This window comes from Theropithecus gelada, chromosome 3 (assembly GCF_003255815.1).
Source record: "Theropithecus gelada isolate Dixy chromosome 3, Tgel_1.0, whole genome shotgun sequence".
NCBI classification, from domain to species: domain Eukaryota; kingdom Metazoa; phylum Chordata; class Mammalia; order Primates; family Cercopithecidae; genus Theropithecus; species Theropithecus gelada.
In genome coordinates this window covers 158,735,603-158,762,728 of record NC_037670.1, presented here as the reverse complement: position 1 = coordinate 158,762,728, position 27,126 = coordinate 158,735,603, and the positions used below count along the sequence as shown (strand labels likewise).

Here is a 27,126-nt window from a genome sequence, read left to right as displayed (position 1 = left end):
CGCGCGAGGGATGCCGGGCACCTCGTCCCCCTGTCTTCTCTGGCTGAGCTGCCTGGCGGAAGCGGGAACGGCGCAGCCTGACGTAAAGGCGCACGGCATCCTGGGACATGTAGTCTGGCTGGGGCTCGGACGCCCCCTCGGATGAATGGGACCGAGGCTGACTGCGAACTACAGATCCTTGGTGGCAGCGTCGGTGTTGACCGCGGGGGAAGGGGAGACCCGGCGCCCCCGGTGAGAGCGGCTCTCCAGGACCGTGCGATGTGCTGCGCTGCGGCGAGGCAGGAGGCCGGCTTCCTGGGGTAGCGGTATAAGCGGGCGCTTACTCTGTGCGCTCGCTCCCCCAACCCTGCACCGGCCATGCGCCCGGCCTTGGCGGTGGGCCTGGTGTTCGCAGGCTGCTGCAGTAACGTGATCTTCCTAGAGCTCCTGGCCCGGTGAGTGACCCGCTCGGGCCGCACCCGGTCTCCCGGGGCGGGGCGGAGGAAGCCGGAGGAGAGGTCCCCCCGGGACGCGCCCACGCCCTGGCCCCACCCCGCCGCCCACGGAGCCCGGGGCAGGACGGCCTGAGCCCCCCAACAATCCGTCCTGTCTGGGCAGCCTGGGACCCCGCTGAGTGCGCTGCTTCCCAAAACTGCGCACCGGCCGCAGTCCCGCCTAACAGTTTCAAAGCATTCCTGCGGGGGGAACACTCAAGGTGTTGCTGTTGTCACCCCTTTTCCACATTCGGGGGGGATTGATTGAAGCCTGAAGAGTTTTTCACATAACCGGTCCAAGGTCGGCGGAGAGCTAGTGTCAAAACCAAGGTTCCTTCACCAAACCACTCTCTCTCTTCCTTCCCATCCAACTCCAGCTCTTTTTTCGATCCTGTTAAATGGCACAGGCTGGACGTTAGCAGAGGTTTTTGACGTACAGAGTCTTTGTACATGCTGCAAAGAAAGTTTTACTTTTATTACGGCGTCCTGCAAAGCATTTGCTTTATTGGCCTTGGAGATGGTTATGAGTGCATACATAAATGATGCGGTAGAACAGATTTTTATGTAGAAGATCAGTCCACGTGACCCGAGAGTGCTCTTTGAGGTGGCTTGCAAAAAGAAAAAAAAAAATTATGGAGAAGATTGGTCCAAGTGACCCGAGAGGGCTCTTTGAGGTCGCTTTGAATGTGCAGAGTTCAGTGGATAGAAGCTATTACAGAAGAGACAACAGGTGGTGTGGAAAAGGCTCCAGGACTAAAAAGCTGTATTGTGAAATTTCATTCTTGGCTCCGTCATCCACTGGCTGTGTAGCCCTTCAAGTCACTTAGCCTCTCTGGGCCTCCTTTTCCTGGCAGTAAAACAATACTTATAGTGTTTTCCAGCTCGTGTTTCTGAATCTATACATTACAAGTTGAGTATCCTTCATTTAAAATGTTTGGGAACGGGTGTTTTGTATTTCTTTTTTTTTTTTTATTTGGGAATATTTGCATATACATAATGAGATATTTTAGGGATGGTACCCAAATCTAAACACAAATTCGTCTGTGTTTCTTATACACCTTATACACATAACCTTAGCTTGAAGGTAATTGTATACAATATTTTTAATAATTTGTACATGAATTAAAGTTTGTATACACTGACCTATCAGAAAGCAAAGGTGTCAGGTGTGGAATTTTTCACTTGTAATATCATATCAGTGCTCAAAAAGTTTCAGATTTTTTAGAGTATTTCAGAGTTCAGATTTTCAGATGAGAGATACTCAGCTTGTATCTCTGTTGATCATCCGAACAATCCTGTGCAGAAGATAGGTCAAGAATTATAAACTGTTTTACTGAAGTGGAAATGGTCCAAAGAAGTTAGGTGACCTTTCACTGCTTGTAAGTGGCAGAGCCAGAAATGGGAGCCAAGATATCTAAGCTCCTAGTCCAATACCTTTTTCAACCTCCCTGCGAGTTTTGAACTTGAGCAGCCCATAGATTTTGGTTATCCAGTTCTTCATGTGGTGCCTACTAGAAGTTTATTTTATTGGATATCATTGATTAAGTCATCCCGAAGCAACCAGTTTATTTAAGGTAAAGTCTGTATGGGGTTAAGTTTTGCTGTTACGGAGCTTGAAATTTTGTTATACAGAAAGTGTTGATAAAGGTCTCTTATTTGACTTAGGTGAGGGTCTTTTATTTGACTTGGGTGAAGGTGGTGAGGGATATAAAAATGACAAAAAAAAAAAATTGTATCCAACTGTAAGTCTGATACACTTTTAAAGGAAGGCCACTTTGGTAGCAGTTGATGTGAAAATATAAAAAAGTCGGCCAGGCACAGTGGCTCACACCTGTAATCCTAGCACTTTGGGAGGCCAAAGTGGGTGGATCACGAGGTCAGGGGTTCAAGACCAGCCTGGCCAACATGGTGAGACCCCGTGTCTACTAAAAATATAAAAATTAGCTGGGCATGGTGGCAGATACCTGTAATCCCAGCTACTCAGGAGGCTGAGGCAGGAGAATCCTTAGAACCTGGGAGGCAGAGGTTGCAGTGAGCCGAGATAGCACCATTGCACTCCAGCCTGGGCAACAATGCGAGACTACGTCTCAAAAAATAAAAAAAGAAAATATCAAGAAGTGATTTCATCAGGCCAGCCATGGAAATGAAAGTCAGGGAATAATGGTAATATTTGTGTTGAATATGCCATTAAATTAAATCTTGCCAAAGGCTATATGACATGAGAATATGCAAGCAACTAAATCCCCTCTTCACGACTTTGTGAGCCCCTGACTGAATTAGTTGATCTCCCTGAGTCTGACCCAACTGTAAAAGGAGGTAATGGTGATGATGGTTCTTCCAGCTTCACAGAGTTTTGAAGGATGAAGTGAGATGTGAGTATAAAGCCTAAAGCACACTTGTAGGGCTTCCCATTCTTTCCAACAACTTGGTTTCAATACAGATATATTTCCTTTATGAGATGGTCCTGCAAAGTCCTGGATAAATCTGATTTTACAAAATATTTTCATGCATTATAGGAGCTTCTATTTAAAATATTTTGAATAATTTGTAAATAAATCATCACTTCTTATTTTTTTTGGTAAATCTGCATTTTTTGCATAAAACAATGGTTTTTCATAAAGTGGTGAGGAGGTGCATTTATTGAAATAATCAATGGTGCACCAGACTGAATACAGCCCTTTCCTAAGTTGCTTAGACAAGTCTCTACTTCTCGTGTTACAGATCAATAAAATAAGAGCTAGTTGAACCAGATGGCCTTAAGTTTCTTTCTAGATGTGGCCTTGGAATTTGTGACTTTATCTTGGGACATCACAGTGGAAGAAGGCCCATAAATTTTTATAGCGTAGGAACTGTGCTTTTTATATTGGCTGGCTTGCAGCCATTAGGTGCCCTAATAAGTAGCAAGTATAATACTAAATATAAATGCTAAGTGACTTGCAGGAAGAAGAGGACATTTTTAACCATTTTCCCCAAATTGGAAAACAAATTTAGGCTTTTCTTTCTGATTTTTATACCTACAATTGGAACCAATATTAAAACACAATGCAGTGGACAGAGCAGATAGGTAGTAAGGGACGAGTGCCTTGATATTCCTCCTTAGGGAGCTTACATTCTACCTTGGAAACAAGATATACACACACCAGCTAACTAGGCAAGGTATTACATGCCATACATCAGGAAAACAATCTGAAACTTTTTTCCCCCATTTTATTTTTCATTCAAGTGCCTGATCTCGAATTAAATCGTTTCCTAAATTCAGCAAAAGAAATGCAAAAGGCATAAACTATCTGCCCAATTCATTCTCTTCAAAGTTGCATCCTTTTTAAAATAAAAATTTGAATTTTTGCCAAGAGAATTCAAAGTAAGAGAAACTGTTTGCAGTTAGTGATTATAATTCCTGAGGAATCGAGCTCAAGAAAACAAGATTAAGGGATCCAAGTTTTTACTCTGAAGTTTTAAAATGAATTATTCAAGTTAAAATAAATAATTCCATTGGTAGCTATACAACAGTGTGTTTCGAAAAGGCTTCGTAAGTTGAGTTTTCAAAAATTATTTGAGCACATTAGGGAGATTTGCAAATTCTATAGAAATAGAAACAAAAAGTAAATGAGGGTTGTTGCTGGACTGGGAAAAGCAAGAAATGGAAAGTGACTCAAAATGGGAGTAGAATATCTCTTGGGAGTGTCCTAACATTAGTGGCAATTATTGCATAACTAAAAACCCATACCAACCCCCACTGAATTGTAATAATCATAATGCTAAGGGTAACCGCAAATGCCATTTCTTTGCCACTGACCCCTGGGAGACTTACCTAACGCAGTGCAATGGGACCCTCAGCGTCTTTAGTAATGGAATGAAATGGGCATATCAATACCCATCTCCATAAAATAACAAGTATTAGGATGTCCTTTTAAAAAATCCTGTAGAGAATACACATGTAAAGTGAATCGTTTTTTAAATCTCTTTTTATCTCTCGTAGAAATTATAAGATTCTAGATCACATTGGAACACTCCCATTCATTCTCTTGCTTGAGCGAAGGTGGGTCACTGATCCGAAAGTGAGAGCAGAAAGGTAAAGGGACATGGTCTGTCCCCTCACCATCCCTGCTAAGGCACTGGCTTCTGACGGCCTCCTCCTTCATGTCTGGCTCCCTCATATTGTCATCTTCTTGGGCAGGGATCCAGTCCACTTCAAGGTGGGGGCTCCCTGGTAGCTGCCACCTAACTGTACACATAATTGGGTCTTGATCATTGTTCTTTAGCTGACTTGGCCTAAGCTTGTTAAAGAGAACATAGAAGGAAACTTTTAAGCCTCTTTTGGATTAAGTCTTGTGCTTGGCGCTTATATGTATTTTCTCACTGAATACTCACTACAACAGTGAAGTCAGTTTCATTTTAGAGATGAGAAAACTTAGTCAACTGGAATGTCTTTAAAAGGGGGAGGACCTTTTAAAGACTGAAGACCTTTCGGTATGCAAGATCCTGAAGACTGGTCATCATACTTGCCTTTTTCACTCTGTGGCAGGCACTGTGTTAAGTGCTTTTCAGGGATGACTCATTTACTCTACAATAAATCAAAGAGATAGGCACTTATATGGTTTCCATTTTAAAGATAAAAACACCAGACTTAGATAATTCACTTCTGTCACACAGCAAGTGACAGAGCATCATCTCGCATGTCAGTGTGTACTTTTAAGCACAGTGGAGCCTGGTGGTTCCCAACCTTGTGTCAGCACCTGAGAACTACCTGTGCATTCACAAACACAGCGATACGTGCACTCACACACACTCTCAACCCTTTCCCTGCACCTCAACTGCTATTTCTCCAACCTGGCTGCACATGACAATAAAGTGGAAAGCTTTTAAAAGTACAGATTCCAGGGTCCTACCCCAGACTAATCAGATTAGAAGTGGGAGAGTGAGCCTCTTTGGGTAAATAGGTTGTTTTTTTGTTGTTTGTTTTTGAGACAAGAGTCTCGCTTTGTCACTCAGGCTGGAGGGCAGTGGCGTGATCTCAGCTCACTGCAACCTCCACATCCCAGGTTCAAGTGATTCTCCTGTCTCAGCCTCCCGAGTAGCTGGAATTATAGGCATACACCACCACACCCAGCTAATGTTTTGTATTTTTAGTAGAGACAGGGTTTCACCACGTTGGCCAAGCTGGTCTCAAACTCCTGATCTCAGGTGATCCACCTGCGTTAGCCTCCCAAAGTGCTGGGATTACAGGTGTGAGCCACCGTACTGACCATTTGGGAAACAGGTTTTTAAAGAGCAGAGTAGGCTGGCCCGCATTCCAAAGCACCCGTGCTAGCAACCGTCTAGAGTTAAAGTTCTTTCTGTTGCTCATATTTAGGCTAATGGTTTTAATTAGCTCCTTGAATGAGGTAAATGTCTTACATGATTATTTATGGATTCCTGCATTTAGCCTTGTCCTTTGAACATAAGAAGTGCTCAAAGAGAACTTGTTGAATGGAATAGGTAGCAGTTTTCAAGGAAACCATAGGCAGCAGAACTTAAAGAGTAGCAACAGTTCTGCTTCAGTTAGTAAGCCTCGCTCTGTAGGAATGGCTCCTGCCTGGGCTGTCTTATTTTTGTGCCTGATGGGTATATTTAAGGACTTGTATATCTTGGCATTGCTTTATATATAATCCTAACACCACCAATGGAGAATGGAGTCATTTCTGATAAGTAGCATTATATTAATATGTAATAATACAATTACATCTCTGTCTTCATCAGCTTCAGGTAAATGCCTTCGGTCAAGATGAAAACGCAGAATACGAAGGCGGGTGAATATTGGGATTATAGGAAATCTGGAAGCTTCAGGAGAGCAAAGATAACTGCTCACTTTGTTCTTCTTCCAGCGATTGAGCAGAGCTGAATGGAAGACAAGCTCAAGAAAACCTGAACATTTTAAATGACTGGTTTTCAGAGTGCCTCAAGATGAATGTCAGGAGAAAGTTTTTAACTTTGTAAATTTGTTCCTAACAATCACTGTTGAACGTGGGGTATCTTCCCCAACTATTTCATAGACCGCTAAAGAGAATCTATTGAATTCCACAAGCATTTTTTGAGTGCCTAATATATTCAAAACACTGGGTTAAGTGTTGTGGAGAATAGTAGACTACGGCAGTGTTTTTCAGTCTTTTGTTCATTATGCCTCTTCCAGAATACTTTTTAGACGTTGTTTTCTTAATCCCTCCCCCAGGTGTACTGGTTCAGGTACTGTATGTATATTTGTATTTTATTATTATAAAAAGAATAAGATTCCCCCCATCCCAAGAACCAAGTTTTGCCCCATTGCTGGGCACCATTACCATTAAAGTAATGTCCCTATCATCAACACTGGGTTCGTTTTTCATTTGACAGCAGTCTTGGTGATTCCTGGTCAGGAGGGATATATAAACATTCCAGGAGACCTGAGCATATTTCTGTCTCTGGGCTTTGCTGCCTAAGCTGACTAGGATCCTGATTAAAGACCTTTTTGGTGAAGCAAAGATCCCAATAAGAACTTAAGACCAATTTCCTACAGCTTACTAGGAAAGCTGTATCATAGTTCTGGAAACAAGTGTGTCACAGTAATTCTCCCTCATGGCCTGGTACACGCAAGGAAGAGTAAAATAAGAAAGCTTGACATTCTTCTCTGTGAGATCAATGCTAAATATATGTGATCCAAAGGCTATGAACATTGAGAGAAAGGACAGTGGGTAATCGAAATCCCTCCACCCTGTTATTCTGGCCCTCTAATTAGAAGGCATTTTAGTGTTATCTCAATTTTTGTGCCTTTCCCCTCCTCTTTTGTTATTCACTATACAGGAAGCATCCAGGATGTGGGAACATTGTGACATTTGCACAGTTTTTATTTATTGCTGTGGAAGGCTTCCTCTTTGAAGCTGATTTGGGAAGGAAGCCACCAGCTATCCCAATAAGGTATGGTACATTAGAGTCTCTTTTAGCTTTTGGATTTTTTAAGAAAGTAAAGAGGTGGTACCTGTATAAAAGGAGTATGAGACATTCTTTTTAAGATTTATTTCAGAGATATCAGTAGAATACTAAGTCATTTTCTGAATTTAATACGTTGTGAAAATCCAGGGTGCCTACTTCCAAACTAAAATTTCTGTCACAAGATTTAAAATAACCATGATGGAGACAAGAGTGTGTATGTGTGTGTGTTCTTATTTAGTATGAGATTACTCAGAAGGCCTAGTGTGACCACAAATTTTATGCTGTCTTCTGTGTTGGTAAAGTTATCAAACATTCTAAAAGAGGAGTATCCTTGTTTCTCTTTAAAAACGAATGGCTTTTGGAAATAAATAGAGGTAGTAGTTACATAACTTTGTGAATGTACTAAGTGCCACTGAATTGTTCAGTTTAAAATGGTTAATTTTATGTTACGTGAATTTCACCCCAATTAAAAGAAAATGAATGGCAAGCGAAGTCAAAATTTGTTGATGCCAGACCTGTAGTCCATTAGTCCAAATTTGCCTAATTGTACTAATGGGGCCAAATAGAAAACAGGGCAGTTCTTACGATAAACAATGTATTGAAAACTCACCTTTCTTGCTGAGAGTGACTCGAGATAAAAGTGTAATCCATCCAATTGTGAGAATTTAGTAGGATGGTATCACTTACTCCCTTTTAGAGCTACATTCTGCTATGAATATATCCAAGTATGAAGGCGAAGGCCCGTCTTTGTTGGTTTTCTTTTGTAGCATTCCTACGTAGCCTGCTATAGAAAATCTGGCTGAATTTTGTTAATATTATACTTTTAAAGTTCCCAATGCGATGCTAAATATTCCAGATACTTTTTGTTTTTCATTGGCTTTAGTATCTGCATAAAACTTTCTGCCCCTAAAGGCCAGCATTTACATTACAGTAAAAGCCCCAGCATTTGACTCCTCTGGCCCTTTCCCGCCTCTTCCCACCGTCTCTCCCCATTCTCTCTACCACTAGCATAGATCAGGAAGTATACCCTGTCACCATATCTTTTATAATAGCATCCTAGCTGACTGACTTCCTTGCCTCCCACCTCGTCATCCGTCCATTTCACTTAATATCATTTTATCACGTGGCCTCACTCTGTGGTTACCATGATGTTCTGAATGACATCCAGACTCCCCAGCCTGCCCTTTGAGGGTCTCTGTGATCTTGCCCTCATAACCATATTCCCATGCATGTCCTATGTGCGGTGGCCATTTTATTTTCTGTAGGTGGAGCCATAATCAAAATTTTGCTCATGTCATTCATCCCCATCGACAATTTCTAGGCAAGCAATGTGGAATAAATTAATTGTCCTGAAAGACTTTGACAAACTCTCTGTAAATGGCACGTCTTCAAGATAGAACTAAGAAAATTTGGCAAGAAACTTGATAAAGTTGCAGATAGTATGTTGTTTAGAAGCTGTGAAGAAGCTGTTGCTGGTAATTTTGCATGTGTGTTCATTGTCAAGTTCCTCAGACTCTCCAGACTATATTAGTTTAGCCTTGGCTTGACTGGCCTGTTGTGGTGTATGGCTCCACACCTAACTAGCAACGCAGAATGGGTTCTTTCAGGGAAGATCGCTTAGGACTCAGTGCCGTCATATCCTTCAGCTGTGCAAAGGTGGAAAATGGTTGGGAATCTCAAAGATCAACATTTCCTGAAGAATATGGAACCACATATTTGCCTTTGCCCTGCATTCTTTAGCCATTTATTTTAAATACTGTTTTTTCTCTTACTGAATATGGTAAGTTGAGTCATGTGAAATTTCTGGCATTCAACTTGTTGACCTATAAAAACGGCAATTTTATATGGTTTAGCCCAATATATGTAGAAGGCATCTTATGTATTTTCTGGATCACAGTGATGACATACAAATGTAAAATTGTTTGTTTATTCATCTGTTCATAATTATTCATTTGTATTTATCCCTTTAAGTTATTAGGGTTATTGGATTTTTTGTTTGTTTGTTTGTTTTTGTTTCTGTTATTTTAAGACCTATAAACTTTCAAAAAACAGAGACCCTGATTTTAAATAAAAATCTGTACAAGTCAAACCATGTCCTCATTAATTTGGAGGCCACTAGTTCAGAATGCGGGAGAATTTAGCAGCTGCTAGGCTGAAAATAATCCTTAACTTAGCAAATACTTTCTTTAGAAACAGCGAAAATTAACAGTACAAACAAGTGTATAGAGGACGTTTTTGAGAGAATCAGCCATTTGCAAGTTCTGCAGAGGTATATGAAAATTATTTACAAAGAACCAGTGCAATCATTTTAAGTTGCTATGTATACTTGAAAAATATTAAATAGTGTTTCTTTAAATGTATTTTATAACTCAGACTTTCCCATGTTAGTCTGGCTTTGTGAAGCATTTTGATACTTACTTAGTAGTTGACATTGCATGATAATAGCGATGCAATTTTGTAACGCAGAGGAAATACGCAAAATGCCTTTTTAGCCAAAAATACATATTTCCTATACTTGATTTTCTTGAAATCCTAGATTCCGTTTGATGAGCTATTCTGTCTGCATTTCAGGTACTATGCCATAATGGTGACCATGTTCTTCACCGTGAGCGTGGTGAACAACTATGCCCTGAATCTCAACATTGCCATGCCCCTGCATATGATATTTAGATCGGTAAGTGCTGCCGGGTCCCGTGTGTATGTTCGTCTGAAAAGTATAGTTAAATAGGTCAATTGAATATATGGCAGAACTAGAAGGGTCTTGTAGTAAGTGGTCTTGAGTAGAAGAATAGGTTTGTGAATGCATGAGCGAAAATGGCTTTCATCTGAAAAGTAAGGCAAAAAGAGAAATCTCAAAGTGGATGGTTTACTTTTATTCATCTGAGGTCTAATGAGTGATTAATAAAAAGAAAATTAAATTTTCCCTAGGAAACAGATTTTGCCTTCATTTCCCCTCATCTCTTTGATTTTATATTCAAACATGCTATGTTATTTAACATATTTCTTATCACTTACTTCTTTCTTTCATAAAAGTACATTTACTTCCAGAACATGAAAGAGATACTTGTCTTTTCTGATTTTATTTTTTAAAGCAGAGACTTGAGATAATAAAGGGAAATTCTTGATGAAGGTAGGGTTTCTCCCAAAGCACTCCAGGCAAAAAAGGCTGATAATTGTGATGATAACATTTCCATGTGGTCTGAGATTTTTGTGAGATTGTACTGTTCCCGGAGGGAGTTTCCAAAGCAATTATAATAATTAAGGTGACCTTCAAAGCATTGAAAACATAGTAGACTTTCAATAAACACCTGTTGATTGATTGTCGCCTTTTTAGAGAGCAGAGAGATCCTTGCATGACTTTTCCCATTAAAACTAGTCAGGGGCTGGGCGCGGTGGTTCACGCCTATAATGCCAGCACGTTGGGAGGCTGAGGTGGGTGGATCGTTGGGAGTTCAAGACCAGCCTGACCAACATGGAGAAACCTCGTCTCTACTAAAAATACAAAATTAGCTGGAAGTGGTGGCACATGCCTGTAATCCCAGCTACTTGGGAGGCTGATGCAAGAGAATCACTTGAACCCGGGAGGCAGAGGTTGCAGTGAGCCAAGATCACACCATTGCATTCCAGCCTAGGCGACAAGAGCAAAACTCCGTCTGAGGAAAAAAAAAAAAGTGTTCGGGGGTGGAGGGTGCAGGTAATAGGGAGAAGCTTATTAAAAGCTCTTATAAATTAGGTAGATGGAAATTTTGACAAATATAAGTCCATGATATCATTTATTCCTGCTAGCCCTAGCTTCAGCACTGACCAATTATAGGTGACCCTTGAACAACATGGGTTTGAACCGTGTGGATCCACATATATGCGAATTTTTTTCAAACAAATATGAAAATACAGTATTCGTGGGATGTAAAACATGCCTATAAGTAGGGCTGATAATGACTATATTGAGAATTGATCCTTTTTATTCTCATTGTCATCTTTAAAGGGTTTTTTTTTAAATATATATACACACACACATAGATTTTTGGAGACGGAGTTTCGCACTTGTTGCCCAGGCTGGAAGTGCAATGGTGCCATCTTGGCTTACTGCAATCTGCACCTCCTAGGTTCAAGCGAGTCTCCTGCCTCAGCCTCCTGAGTAGCCGGAATTACAGGCGCCTGCCACCATGCCCAGCTGAGTTTCGTATTTTATAGTAGAGACAGAGTTTCACCATGTTGGCCAGGCTGGTCTCAAACTCCTGACCTCAGGTGATCCGCCCACCTCGGCTTCCCAAAGTGCTGGGATTATGGGCGTGAGCCACCACGCCCAGCCATCATAATAGCTTTTTATGGTTTATACTTTTGCCATCATAAGAACAACTAAATCTTACTAATTACTCATCCTAGCCTCCTTCATTCCATGTTTTTCCCCCTTGCCCATGTTCCTATTCATCTCAAATTATGTTTTTTTCCTAGTGCACTAAACCTGTTACTGTTGTCTCCTTTTGCAGGGTTCTCTAATTGCCAACATGATTCTAGGAATTATCATTTTGAAGAAAAGGTAAACAATATACTTCTATATTTTGTGAATGGAAATGATATCCTGAGCCCCTGTCCATAAGCTAGTCATCTGGATTCCTTGTCTCAAAGTAGTGATAAGTTTGCTTCTGGCCATCTGCCTCTTTTCTTAGTTCTTTACCAGTGAGGCCCAATCATGCAATGTCCTGAAGCAGCTGACCAGGTAAGAGGCGACACCTGTGGGGTCTCTATGTAGAACTGAATAGCTCTTGCCATCGTTGAATTTTAGTATCATACTAACCTGCAAAGCCAACTTATAAAGATGATAGAGAGGTTCACTATGCAGTATGGTCACCACTAGCCACGTGTGACTATTTACATTTACATTTTTCAAAATTAAAGAAAATTAAATATTTAGCGTCTCAGTTTCATTAGTGATGTACACTTTTTTTTTCTTTTTTCCTTTTTTGGAGACGAGGTCTCACTCTGTCATCCAGGTTGGAATACAGTGGTGCGATCTCGGCTCACTGCAGCCTCCAGCTCCCAGGTTGAAGTGATCCTCCCACCTCAGCCTCCCAGGTATTTGGGACCAAAGGCATGTGCCACCATGACCAGCTAATTTTTTTTGTATTTTTGGTAGAGATTGGGTTTCGCCATGTTGTCCAGGCTGGTCTCAAACTCCTAGTCACATTTTCAGTGCTCAGTAGACTCATGTGGCTGGTGGCGACCATGTTGGAGAGCCCAGACGTGGAACATTTCTAACATCCCAGAAATTCCATGGGACGCTGCTGCCCTAGAAGATGCTTATGAGTACAGCATAGCGAACTAAGGAATGGTTGTACATATTAAAAAGGAAATTCCTAACAAAGGCCCAAATAGCCAAGAAGATGGGAGGAAAGGTTCAGGGCTGTTCTTTGTGACCATCACCAATGGCTGTCTTTGGGATAAGAGCAGGAGGTACCAGAAGTACCTGGGATGCTTTTTCAAAGTATTTGTCTCTCACCTTCACTCTGAGCTTCACCCCTCACTCCTAAGCAGGAAGGATGTTAGCGAGAGACAACACATACAGTTTGGGAAATTTCTCAGGGAAAGTTCACTGGTAAGACCAAAACTATGTAAGTGATGGCCACTTTTCAATGTATTTGATATCCAGCCCCAAGCTCTCTATACGTGCTTGGAAAGTAGCTTTCAATTCAGAATGTGAGAACCTAGAGTTTTTAAGTATTAAGGGCTGTGTCATAAAAAGAACAGCTGTCCTGTCCTACTAGGCTCCGTATCATGGACCCTTTATCTCCTGAGGCTTATGAATTCCCTGAAAAGTACTACTGTAGTTTTCTTTCTTCTTGGTTCTCTGCATTTCAACATGTGTACATATGATGGTCAGGTGTATTACATTTGAAGTGATCACCATGCTTCTTACAGTGTGGAATTCGCCTTGGGACAGGCCTGTGCTCTTTTCCAACCTTTGATTCTGGCTCGTAACAAGGATGCCAAAGAACATGTTATAAGAGGAGTTGTGTTCTCCTGGTATTGCCCCAAAATATTAGGGGTCTTTCCCAAGCATCTGTTGCCCTTAAGAACTTGTTCTGACGGTGTCATCTTGCATCTGTCTAAGCCTTTTGACTCTTTTCTATGTGTATCTCTTTCCCATAGAGCAGGAATTTCCATAAGTTAACCTTCCAATAGAGTGAATTAACTTCTTATCTCCTTTTCTCTTGGGTAGAAGACCCTCAAGTTCATAGTGTGCTCCTCATTCCAAGATTTGAAGATCAAATCTATATTCACCTTACCCATGCCTTTATTATTCTTTTTGGCCTGAGTTGTAAACCTCTTCAGCGTGATCTTTCCGAACTGAAGAGGTTCATTATTTTTTACCGTACGTCCGCTCATACCTGCTTCCTCCCCAGCTGCTCTCTAACATGGTCTTCTCGGCCCTTTTGGTTCCTTTCTCTGATTATTAGCTAGTTCTGGCCTTTTACAAAGTACTGTGACCAAAACAATACTATGTATTTGAGTAGAAAACCTGGGATGGTTCATCTTCTTAGTTAAATTTCTTTTAATCCTTGCCTGAGGCCTTTTGCTTGATCACCAAGAATCTGAGAGGGTGCTAATGATACTAGCTAATGTGAAATGGTACTATTACTGCCTGTAGTTCTATAATCTGAATATCCTTCCCCTCATCCAACTATGCTAACATTTTAAAACAACATTAAGTCATTCAGAGATTTAAAAAAACAAGCCTCCCCCAGAGAATGGATGATTGGATAATGTTCTGAGTATTGAATCCTGCTACTTGCACCTGATAGCCTGTTCTTCCACTTGCATAGTGTGTCTTAGGACACAGATTTGGGTCCCCTAAAGACAGGAAAAGCAACAGATCCTATTAAGGACTGGGTCAGGCTTTCATTTGGACTCTTGAGAGCAGAATGCAACATCACATCCGGTCTATTTCTGTTTTTATTTCCTGATGAAATAATCGATTGGTCAACAAAGTGTTGGAGACAGACTAAACAGTACCAAGGAAAAGTGTTGGTTAGAAACCAGTCAGTATCCTGATTCATTCATATGCATACTTCTGTGGACTCTGCTGGAAAATAATCCTGTCTGTCATATTTTAGTGATTTGTACTTTCACGCACCATCTGACTGTAAATATCACTGGGAAATTCATATCTCTGCTTTCCTAAGGTGTTTTTCTCCCTTTTTTTTTTTTTTTTCTTTGCAGATACAGTATATTCAAATATACCTCCATTGCCCTGGTGTCTGTGGGAATATTTATTTGCACTTTTATGTCAGCAAAGCAGGTGGTAAGAAGCTCACAAATCATTTTATATTCACTACTTGCTATTGGGGCCCAGTTACCAGGCAGTTAATAAAATTCAAAATTTTAGGTAATACAAAGATTTTGAAAGAGAAGAGGGGAGGGAAATGGGTAACATAAATATTTCCCTTGTATGTTGGCGCCTTGCATGTAGTTCTGCTCTCTGTACCTAGTTTATTTTCTTATTTCCTAGACTTCCCAGTCCAGCTTGAGTGAGAATGATGGATTCCAGGCATTTGTGTGGTGGTTACTAGGCAAGTACAATAATTATAATAAAGCTAATTGCCTCTGCAGTTGTGTTTGCTGAGTTTTCTCCTAAGAGACATGTTTCTTGGCAAGAAGCTTCAGCTAAACAAATTATGCCATGGAAGAGAGGCACCTGGGATCATATTTCTCTGAACCTTAGCGTTCAAGAAAGGAAAAAAAGAAAATGCCCCCACATCCGTGGCAATATGTTCTACAACGTGGATCCATGTTTTTCTTGGATGCCACTGGTGTAGAAAGAAGTGTGTGTCTACTTGCCCATCACACTCTTTGAATGTCATCCGTCTCTTCACGATCTGTCTGCCGAGCTGAAGCTTCTGCAAGAGAAGGGCACGTTAGAGCAATTGACTCTTTAAATTTCCGAGGGACTCATTTCTATAGACTTATTTTCTTCAGAGGTTAGCTGTTCCATATGGCAGTGTTCCCAAACCTGACTGATCATCAGAATCTCCTGGGGAATTTTTAAAAATACAAGGATCTCTCTGTGGAATTAAATAGGCAGCTCCTGGAGAGCTTTGTTCTCCTGTTTTTTGATATGGAGGTGAGATCGTCCCAGGGGCTTTCAATGATAACAATAACAGATTGAGACTGACCAAGTGGAAGAGAAATAGCAGTGAAAGAACTGTGTTCTCCTTGCTTCTTGGCTTTGAAACTTTATCCCTTTAGGTTGCTGTTTGTAACATAGAAAGATCCTCATGCGCTATTAGGAAAATACCCAATGAGAAAAATGTGCAAAGGATGTGAACATAAAGTTCACGGGGAAATAGTAGTACCCAACAATTTTAGGTTCAGCCTCACTAGTCTAGTAATCAAATAAATGCAAATTGAAACCCAAATGCAATACCTTTTTATGTTGGCCTATCATACCGGCAAGATGATAAATGGTTATGTCATTGCTGCTGAGGGTACAGTAAGACAACTATTTTTATAAAAATAGGACACAGCTTTTACAGAAAAATATATATGTACATTTTTAAATATATTTATTTATAAAAAGTATTGTATTTTTTAAATGTCCAACAGCCTTTGACTCAGTAATTCCACTTATGAGGGTTTATCCTAAAATATATCAACATTTGTTTGAAGATTTGTATACAAGGATGTACATTGATTTTAATAATGAAATAATTGGAAATAACCATTCTCATACGTCTAAGTATGCTATATCCATATCATAGTCATTAAAAGCATTCTTTTGAAAAAATTTTAATGACTGATTTGAAGGAAAAGTCCAGGCAAAAGCTCATGAAAAAAGCAAGATATAAAATTCCATATGCAATCTGATCCTGTCTTAGTGTAAAAAAATTTACATAAATGAATATATAAGGAGATGTAGAAAGCTGTAAAGGACTAGATGGTAATAATGTATTTTTATTTCTTTTTACAATTTTGTACGTGTTCTACAATTAGTTTGTAATATTTGCAGGACTTTAAACAATAATGTTCTTCAAGAAGAACATCTGGAAATGAACAAATGCAGACATCTTGTAACCTGATGTTTTTTAGGTATTGGGGCACTGACTTTTGCTCTTCTGATGTCCGCAAGGATGGGTATATTCCAAGAGACCCTCTACAAACAATTTGGGAAACACTCCAAGGAGGCTTTGTTTTATAATGTAAGCCACTTGTTGAACCTGGGAGCATGAAAATTCCTAAGTTGTAAAATGTTACTCCAAGTGAACTATTCCCATTCTTCTGGTGTAATATGTTACTCCAAGTGAACTATTCCCATTCTTCTGATGTAATATGTTACTCCAAGTGAACTATTCCCATTCTTCTGGTGTAGTTGGAGGTTGATTATTGGTAGATGGCTGTAAGACCCACAGACTGAAGCGGTTTTGATGGGATGCTCTGGTGGGTTCTGAGTCACAGTTCACTGCATGAGATGACACAATCAATCAAAGCGAATTAAATTGTGTCTGCATATTTAGCAAGTCCTTTTGTGCAGAATGACTATATGTTTAAATTTCTCCATTCCCTGTTGTTGAGGAAAGGATGCTGGCTCCGTTGTTTGCTTTGTCTGTGATGGCCCTTAGACCCTATAAGGGCAAGAACCATAATTTGGGAGTTGATATCCTGCCATACAATGTGAAGTAGTCAAGAAGCACCGTATACATTTAAGTCTAACTTGCTTTTCTTTATATTGCTGTCAAACAACCTGTACAACTTTTAATCATTGTAAAGCTACTCTAATTATTCTATAATGTTTTTGCACTTACACTTATGTGACCAATTTCTTTCCACAGCACGCCCTTCCACTTCCCGGTTTCATCTTCTTGGCTTCTGATATTTATGACCATGCAGTTCTATTCAATAAGTCTGGTGAGTTTGGGGTTAGACAGTAGAATTACCTGACAGTTTCTGAGGCAGAGTCTCAGTTTTACTCTTGACTTGACCACGGCCTTTTTCATGATCCTATTCAAATCATGTGTTCCTTTCGAAAATGTCTCCATTCCACTTTCCAGTCATTGCAGCAGCCAAAGCTTTCAGAGGAGTTTCTCAATTATTTACAAATGAAGTAAAAGAATGTTTTTGAGTTTTCTATTTTGCTTTGATATTTGTGTGTTTGCATTTGAATGTGAAATGTTTCATGTTTTGAGAATGCAAATGAATACTTATAGCACACTGCAGAGACTGGAACCCTGCAAAGTTGGGCAGCCGTCCAGCTCGCTCAACTGCTGTTTATCCTTCTCTGTCTTGAAAGGCAGAGCTGCTCACAGATCCATCCCAAGCTACCGTGGAGCAGAGCAAGAGGGGAGCTCCATGATGACAAGGTTTTTCTCCTAGTTACACATGAGATAGGCAGCAGATGAATAAGCAAAATTAGTTTCAAGCTTCTAGTGTAAGTTAGCTGTCACTTTTTTAAATGGCCAGTCAATAAATTAGCTATAGATTGTCAGTTAACTTGAAAGGGATCACTTATATGATCTGATTATCTACTAACAGCATTATATAGACAGTGAACACACAAGGAACAAATAAACATTTTTAAAATCAAGCTTTTATGTTGCACACACCTCAAATGCTTAAGTGCATTTTGTGGAATGACAGTAGGTGCTCAGTAAACATTTGTTTGCTATCTCAGCATGAATCGTGAAGTTATGACTATTCTCTGCATTTATAGTGTTGCCTCTCCCATTTGCCCTACCCCCAAAAAATGTGAAGGTAGTGTGTAAAAAAGTTTGTAAGGCTCTGAATTACTCAAATTAATCTGAATTACTCTGAATTAATCATTTCTTCATATTAACACAACAGTTTTTAAGATCTCTGAGAAATCCCACGCAGCAAACAGCTATTGAAATAAAAATGTCAAATTCCATGTGATTGATTTAGTTGTTAGAATCCTCCTAAAAATCACAGGGCTAGGCATTTATGATAAAATGTTTTACAGAATCTGCCTTCAACTTCTTCAGAATCATTTCCAAGTTAAAGATACATTTTCCTTCTCTTGCTTTTCTTGAGATTAAGTGTCTGAGATCCATGAATTTTCCAAGAGAGCTAAATGTCCATCAAAATAAGTGATATTCATTGTCTTTCCTTCAGAGATTCAGTGTATCTCTGAAGTTATTAAAAAGTAGTCACGTTTGTTAACTTCCTTTTCATTTCAATATTTGCTAAGTATATCAAAGACAATAGAATACCAGATTATTGGCATTGCCCACTGATCCAGAACCAAGTTCCAAAACTTAGTCTTTATGTGTGTGTGTATATATACATGAGACATTTTACTGGTGAAAGAAAATTGATGTTTATTTTCTTACCAGATCTCAGCATCATTGTATCAGCATTTCTTAAATTATGCTGTATAATTCAAAACCTGAAAACAATTTAGTAATACAAAAAAACTGACCCGTTGAGGATTTCTATGTCTTTATTCTCTTTCATCTTAGATATTTTATTTCCTCCCACAAATTTACTGTGCAAGTGTCATTGTATAAAGCTAACATAAGAGTGAGTGAGTGTGTGTGTGTGTGTGTCTGTCTTTTAAGAGAGACAGGACCTCCGTATTGCCCAGATTGGTCTCGAACTCCTGGGCCAAAGGGATCCTCCTGCTTTGGCCTCCCAAAGTGCTAGGATTACAGGCATGAGCCACTACTCCTGGCCTAAAACTAACATAAGAATATATTTAAAGTTATTCACTGTTCCATCAACCTACACATCTGCTAATTTTATTTTTATTGGTTTTCTTCTAGACCATGTCTATTTACAGAGATTCTTACATAGCTGTAATCCTTGGGTGAATATAATTTTATATTTGTTTTTTACTTTTTTTCTGAGTTTTATGTGGCTATGTAATCGCTGCGATTTTCATTTTTATCAAACGTACAATGCCTCCTCTAATGAAAGTACCTTTGTTTATGTAGCCATTGCACCATCATTGGACATTTGATTGATTTTGATTCAGAGTTATTCTTCATTATGTGTAGTACTTTAATGAGTGCAGAACCTTTTTCTTCCTTGGAATTAACTAGGATTAATTCTGAAGGATGGGTATGAATAGTTTCATAGACCCTTAATAAGGATTATGAAATTGATTTTTTGAAGAATGAAACCAAGTTATACTGCCACCAACCTGTGGCTGCCAGTTCCATCACCAACTTGCCGGATTAAGATATTATTTATAAATTTTGAATTGGCTAGGCACAGTGGCTCAAGCCTGTAATCCCAGCACTTTGGGAGGCCAAGGCAGGCAAATCACCTGAAGTCAGGAGTTCAAGACCCGCCTGGCCAACATGGCGAAACCCTATCTCTACTAAAAATACAAAAATTAGCCAGGTGTGCTGTTGTGCGCCTGTAGTCCCAGCTACTTGGGAGGCTGAGGCACAAGAATCACTTGAACCTGGCAGAGGTTGCAGTGAGCTGAGATCACGCCACTGCACTCCAGCCTGGGTGACAGAGTGAGACTCTGTCTGAAAAATAAATACATAAATATTGAATTGCTAATTTTGTAGCTATAAAATGGTACGGTCTTATTTACTTTGGAATTCTGTAATTACTAGTGTGATTGAACATATTTCCAAACGGTATTTAGTTACTAGCCTCCATTCCTCTCGTGTTGAGTAGTTAAGGCTGTCTGTATCATTTTATCATTCTCAACTTTTCTGTGCTTCACAGTCTTTCTTTGTAAAGTGAGGTACTAGTCAGGCAAACGGTAAAGCATTTCCTTAAAAATTAAAACGACTATTTGTTTTAAGAAACCAATTTAATGACTTTAGTGGCTGCTATAGACTGGAGTCAAGGCGAGTAAAGTGATGTGTGGTCCAATTCTATTTGCAAGGAAGACAATGTTGCTGTTCCTATTATGTTCAGTCTGTATTACCCTGTTCAAACTATGAAAAATTCAGCTGTGAAAAAGTGATGTGGCTATATCCTCTTGTAACCTCTACAGAGTTATATGAAATTCCAGGCATCGGAGTGACCCTGCCCATCATGTGGTTCTACCTCCTCATGAACATCATCACTCAGTATCCTTTGGACTCTGCCGTCACCTTTATGTCATCTTCAGGTTCTTTTGGCATAGGAATGGTCATTCTTGTCTTCCAACAGTGTGTTGACTTGAATCTGATTTTCGCTGGATTTATTCTGCAGCAAGCTGGAGACAGAGACCCATTCAGGGAACTCCTTGTAGAGGGCAGAAGAGGTGCTAGTGGTGCAGTAGGTCAGTAAGGCACAGGGCAGCGGGAGGAAGTGCCCTGAGTGGAAGCAGAGGAGTCCATTGATTGATAGTGGCGGGTGCAGTGGCTCATGCCTGTAATCCTAGGACTTTAGGAGGCCGAGGCGGGCTGATCACTTGAGGTCAGCAGTTTGAGACCAGCCTGACCAACATGGTGAAACCCCATCTCTACAAAAATACAAAAGTTAGCCAGGCATGATGATGGGTGCTTGTAATCCCAGCTACTCCGTAGGCTGAGACAGGAGAATCGCTTGAACCTGAGAGATGGAGGTTGCAGTGAGCTGAGATCATGCCATTGCACTCCAGCCTGGGTGACAGAGTGAGACTCCATCTCAAAAAACAAAAAACTGTATAGCTTGAATCATCTGTGATTTCTACCTGTGATTTTTTGGTGTCCTAAGGTATTTCCAGTGATCACAAGCTGCTGCAAAGTCCTGAAAGAAATTTCAAATTAAGAGGCTGAGGTGGGAGGATCACTCAAGTCCAGGAGATCGAGGCTGCAGTAAACTTGATCACTCCACTGCACTCCAGCCTGGGTAACAGAACAAGACCCTGTCTCAAAAAAAAAAAAACAGAAAGAAAGAAATTTCAAAATAGCTTTCATTTTTTAAAATAGTTATTTCGAATGATCTTATATTCATTATGAAAATAATTATGTCTTTGAAGTAGTAAAACGAATCACAGTTGACCTCATTCCTCTGAAGTCAGCTCCTTGGTTTGCCATAGAGTCCCTTTCTGGAGGAGAGTTTAGAAGGGCTGGAGGCAAGATAAATAAAGGTGAATGGGATCACCCTTACCAAGAGTGTCACCCTCTGTCATTACCTTGGAGGTGCCTGTCATTGGAACCATAGGAAGACTCCAACATAAGAATAATTGGCAGTTTTTTAGGCGGTTTCGAATTGGTACCCACAAATGGAATGGCAGGACAGTTGTTCTGCAGGTTCTCCCCAGGAGGAGCCTCATAGCTGCCATAGCAGAACTTCATGTTTTCTTAGAATATGAGAAGTTAAGCCAGGGACCATGCCAGAAGGTTCTCCCACTGATCCCCCAAGTATAGTCTACAGAAAACTACCTTGACTCCACTCCTCCAGGTACGTGTGCATCCGGGGAGTGTTCATCCTCACCACGGAATGCGCCTCCCTCACCGTCACGCTCGTCGTGACCCTACGCAAATTTGTGAGTCTCATCTTTTCCATCTTGTACTTCCAGAACCCCTTCACCCTGTGGCACTGGCTGGGCACCCTGTTTGTCTTCATTGGGACCTTAATGTACACAGAGGTGTGGAACAACCTAGGGACCACAAAAAGTGAGCCTCAGAAGGACAACAAGAAGAACTGAGACCTGCCTGGAGTACGTAGACCAGTGTCGTCGTGAGGGAGGGACCACCGTTTCGCTTTTGTTAATGCCGAGCTACCCGCCGTGCTGAGCCAGCCATGCAACAGGAAGTCTTCAGGAGGAGGGGACATCTCACATTGCTCATACTGACACGTGTAGACTGAATAGAAACCCCTCAGCCCTAAAATAGAAAAAAGAACAGTTCTGGACTATTGAACAGCCCATTCATTTATTTGTTTTGTTTACCAAAATATTCAGTATTATTCTTGTTTATTGAATTCTGAGCCTCCATGAACTACTGGCTTACTATCCATGGTCTTGGAAAACATTGTCCCTTCTGTTGCTGTTCTAATGCATCTCTGCCACAGCAGTCATTGTCATCCTGTGGCCTTATCCCTTTTGTCTCCCATCACCTTTTCCTTCCTCAGCAGCACCTCACTGTCAGTCAGACGCTGCAGGCACCACCATCACCAGGAGTGGCCAAGTAAACTGAGACACCGGTAACTGCGGGGCTGGACTTCCTCCTGCGTTTTGGGAAGGAAACAGATGTTCCCTTGAGCTGATTCCCAGTGACACCGGAGCAACACTAGTGGGACTCCTCTTTCCCAGATTTTGCTTTTTTTTTTTTTCCCTATGCAAAAGTCAGATGCTTCTATCCGTTGCTTTCTGTGGTTGGGGCAGCCCTGCAGCATATCTCACAGCAGACACAGTGTTCATAACAAAGAAAGGTTGTGCCAGGCACGGTGGCTCATGCCTGTAATCCCAGCCCTTTGGGAGGCTGACATGGGCGTATCACTTGAGGTCAGGAGTTCAAGACCAATCTGGCCAACATGGTGAAACCCCAACTCTACTAAAAATATAAAAATTAGCTGGGTGTGGTGGCGCATGCCTGTAATCCCAGCTACTTGGGAGGCTGAGGCAGGAGAATCACTTGAACCCGGGAGATGAAGGTTGCAGTGAGCTGAGGTCTTGCTACTGCACTCCTGCCTGGGCGTCAGAGTGAGATTGTATCTCAAAAAGAAAGAAAGAAAAGTTGTTATGGACTGGGCACCCCTGAAGCCCATTACCTAGGCCACAGTGGTGACAGCAGGATGGCCCTGCCCAGCACCGCAAGAGCCATGGCTGCCCCTGTTGGCCCAACCGGGCACTCACAGGGCAGAAGGGTAGGTCTCCAGTGGGAGGATAAAGCTTCACCACCAGGAGATTCCCCTCTGCCTGATGACTCTGATAGAGTCACGACCAGTCAGGGGAATGCATAGATGGAGATATGTAGTGTGTGATGTGTAAATCAGGTCAAACCTCAACTACAATTGAAAGTTGTTATTTTATTGCCCTATAAGGTATCTTACCATTCTCGGTGGGTATTGAGGATGGTTCGATGTGCTTTATTGGATGTGGAAACATGCCTGTCTTTGCTAATCATTTCAGAGGTCCAGTTTTCCTCTCACGGGACAGTCTTGAGTAGGAGGAACGCTGTCGCTGTAATATGCATAGCTTGTGTGTACTTTTTGTAGTCTGTGTGTGATCAAAGGGCACGGAAGTGGCTGCGCTTTCACATCCCCTTTCTTTACTTAGCTCGGACCTTACATACCAGTACATGCTCCCCTGTAAGCAGCTGAACTCGCCAGCCACTTCTCCTTTTGCCTATAGACAAAGACTGTGTGTGTGTGTGTGTGTGTGTTTGTGGTGTGCACATTGTGTTCTTAAACTGAGACGTGGCTCTCCAGGTCTCCTGGGCTCATTCCATGGTGTGGTATGTTTATTCCACTGTCCAGAGCTATTCTCTGATGGATTTGAGCTACGGCAGTGGAAATAAATGTCCTAGAGTCACCAGGTCGCTTGGAGAAGAAGTCATTTAAGCTGCCTCGGGTTTTTGTTACTTAAAATGTGGATATTATTTCTCCACCTAAATCACTGAGTTTACAGAGTAATAATGTGTTGCTCTGGACATTGACAGTATTCTAGAGCCAGTAATGGGCTCCTCTGAAAGATGCTCAATTAGAAGTGAACCCATTCATAGGATCAAAAGCCACTTGCTTTGAAATATGTAGACTTCCTCAGAATTGACGGTGCTAGAAATATCCAAGTGTTATATAACCTCTTAAAAGCAACAAAAGCTACTTTTTTCTTATCACCTAATAGAAGAACCTGTCCCTAGAGGCGACTTGATTACCACATATCTGGAGTCTCTGAACTCTTAGTAGGATGCAGCCTCACATACATAATAACACCCATTTTATGTTGATGAAAACATTACAGGTTTTCATTATTGGGTATGTGTTGATGTGCGCAGACAGCACTTGGGCCCATTAGGTTTTAGCATCTGGTCTTAGAGCACGTGTGTTCATCTCAATGTGAATACTTAAGCCAGTCTTATGAATAGGAGGCCATGCGTGGGCACAGAATAGGTTAGAACACTCGTACAAGATGACCACATATAGAAGCAGAAAGCCCCAAATCCCCTGGGAACTGGTTTTTCTCTAGTAGCTGAATATAAGGAAATATGTCTAATGGACACCAGTTAATACTTTTTAAAACTACTCTTAAAAAAAAAAAAGTTCCCCTTGGTTAACTGATTTTTCAATCCAGGATGGACATTTTTTCAACCTTTATTAAAAGGACAAATAAACTATTTTGAAGATCAGACTCCTACCTAACTGGAAGAGAAATATCTATTAAATGTCTCTCCTCTTTCTCCGGGTCAAGACCATGTAATTTTATGCTTCAGAGATGAGGATATAGTTTGTTTACGAAGAGTTTAGTCTTTAAGACATCCAAAACTCTATGCTAGAGCAAAAATCAAATAGCAAAGGACACTAGCCAGAAAATACGATGTATGTGTGTGTGCACCTGTGTGCCTGCTGAATAACTTGACAGTATAACAGATAAGGTAACAGAAGATGGTGGCTATTTGAATTGTATTAGCTTAATGTCTGCACATCTTTGGCCAAAACTATTGTCATATTAGAAACATGTTACCTTCTCTATGTTTATTAGTTTATTTTTTATTGTTTTCTTTTTCATCCAACTAAAACCATTGTAATGTACTTGATACATTTACATCAAGTTCTAAAGTATTTAGACAAATCCAAATACTTTGTTTTTAGTTTTTTCCTCCTTTCCATCCAGTTAACCACAGTGAAATGCTGCAGTATTTTGATTTGGTCAGTGCTCCAGAGGAAGACCATGAAAGCTGAAATGTCTGTGCCACCCAGAGTAAACCTCTTTTCTTCTGGAAAGAGGGCGTGATGTTTTTCAAGGATTCTAACAAATATCGCGCAGTCATCTCCTGAGCACCTTTCCTCTATTTCACTTCCGAACTCCTTCCCCCACTTTCTTCACTCCAGTTTCTTCACTTGCAGTGTTTTCTGCTAAGAAAGACCTATGATCTTGTATCTGCTTATGCCTCTATTCTTTGGGGCCTCTGGATGTTTTTGTGGATTTTTACAGAGTATTTATATCTGCACAGCATGTATTTTGTTATACATTCTTATACGCATTGATATTGGGGGGGTACATTTGTAACAGTAAGAATATCTGGCAGAGTATGTGAATGCCATATCTGTAGATGAGGATGAACATGAAGGGTTAATGTAGAAATGTTTGTTTATTCTGTTACAGCCCAAAATGGGGGCTGAGAGTCTGTACCACCATTCCCTTCTCTATTTGAGAATCTGTACCACCATTCCCTTCTCTATTTGAGAATCTATACCACCATTCCCGTCTCTATTTGGTTCTTATTTTGCTATTTTTACCTTCCCATTAACTGGTTTCACTCAACAGTGCCAGATGCCTATGGAGAGGGGAAGTAAAACACCTTAGGTCAGGAATAATTATAAACCAATGAGTTAGCTCAGGGCTGATGGACATGTTCGCTGGTGGACCAGGTGGCATTGACCTAAGCAGACAGAGAAATGCACCACATGGAGGAGAACCACATTGAAATCAAGATCCTATGTCTATTGTATTTTGTTTTTCTTTGCCTGGAGGAAATAGCATTATAAGTCATTCCACCCTTATTAGATAACCAAACCATTTTGGTCTCAATAGCTTTCTTCTGAAAAATTTGAATCTTACGTGTGGCAGTTCACTCTTAAGGTTGAAAGAACTGTCAATATAGATAAAATCCATTCCTTAGTATTGATTGGCGTGACATTTGAAAATATGTCTAAACAATATTTGTAAGTAAAAGAACTAGTCATAAGCTTCGGATGTGTTCAGTATGTATCAAGCTGGAATGGGAGACTGGCCCCTCTTGGCTTTGTAGCATGTTGTCTTTTTCCAGCAGCTTCCTCCTAGTAGACATTCCAGGGATGAGAGGGGCCAGGGATCATGTCTTATTTCTGTATCGCCAACCCCTGGCATATGGTCTGGCTTATGTTACGTGAACAAATGAATGCTTGCCAAGATCTCTTCTTCCCTCACGTTTCTGGAAAACCTGAAGGTTCCTGATACCTGTTCCCACTCTATCAGCTGGTTAGCAAGAAAGCAAATAAGGGGAAACATTCCTCACATTCCAAGCAAGAGAAGGAAGAAGGACCATTGGGAGGAAGTACACCAGCGATTGCTCAGTGTGCAGCCTGCTACCTGGCCTTTGGTTCTCTGGATTGCCTGGTGTTAGAAGGGAAGAGCATTATGTAGTTAGCACCTTGCATATTTGATGCTCAGGAAGAAAGTGCAAGGAGATCCCTAATAGAACATTAAAGATTCTTAAAAGTTTCTGAAGTAGGCTGCCTGGGGTGACCAGCGCCTCCCTTACATCTCTCCATAGCTGGTACAGTTAGCTTGCAGCAGGTGAAGCTGATGCCTGGAGATCACTGTCTGTCGTTCTGATCTCAGTATCATACTGAGGCACCTCCCCTGACCCTTACCTACTTAAATTGCTAACCGTCCTACCAAAATTTGTCAATTTTAATCAAATGAGGCAAGTTGCAAGGGAGCCAGAGATATGTGAAAAAAGAAAAGCAGAAATCCTAATACTTTCTAAGAAAGAAGTTGTAATAATTTCTTTGGTACACTGACTTACTGATATCTTTCGAAATGCATAGATGACTCTTGTGAACCAAAGAAAGCAGCAGTGGTTATTCCCCGGCGCAATAAAAATGCCTTTGTGTATCA

At 40.8% G+C, this 27,126-nt stretch overlaps 1 protein-coding gene across 1 annotated transcript; it reads left to right on the top strand.

Annotated features, from left to right (window-relative positions):
* SLC35B4 (solute carrier family 35 member B4) lies at nucleotides 1–27,126 on the top strand. The gene is made up of 10 exons (XM_025380005.1): nucleotides 1–434; nucleotides 7,290–7,403; nucleotides 9,990–10,092; nucleotides 11,909–11,958; nucleotides 14,640–14,721; nucleotides 14,929–14,989; nucleotides 16,506–16,615; nucleotides 17,246–17,321; nucleotides 20,389–20,464; nucleotides 21,765–27,126. Exons 1-10 carry the CDS (start codon nucleotides 358–360, stop codon nucleotides 22,009–22,011), a joined length of 996 nt encoding a protein of 331 aa, XP_025235790.1. The 5' UTR covers nucleotides 1–357; the 3' UTR covers nucleotides 22,012–27,126.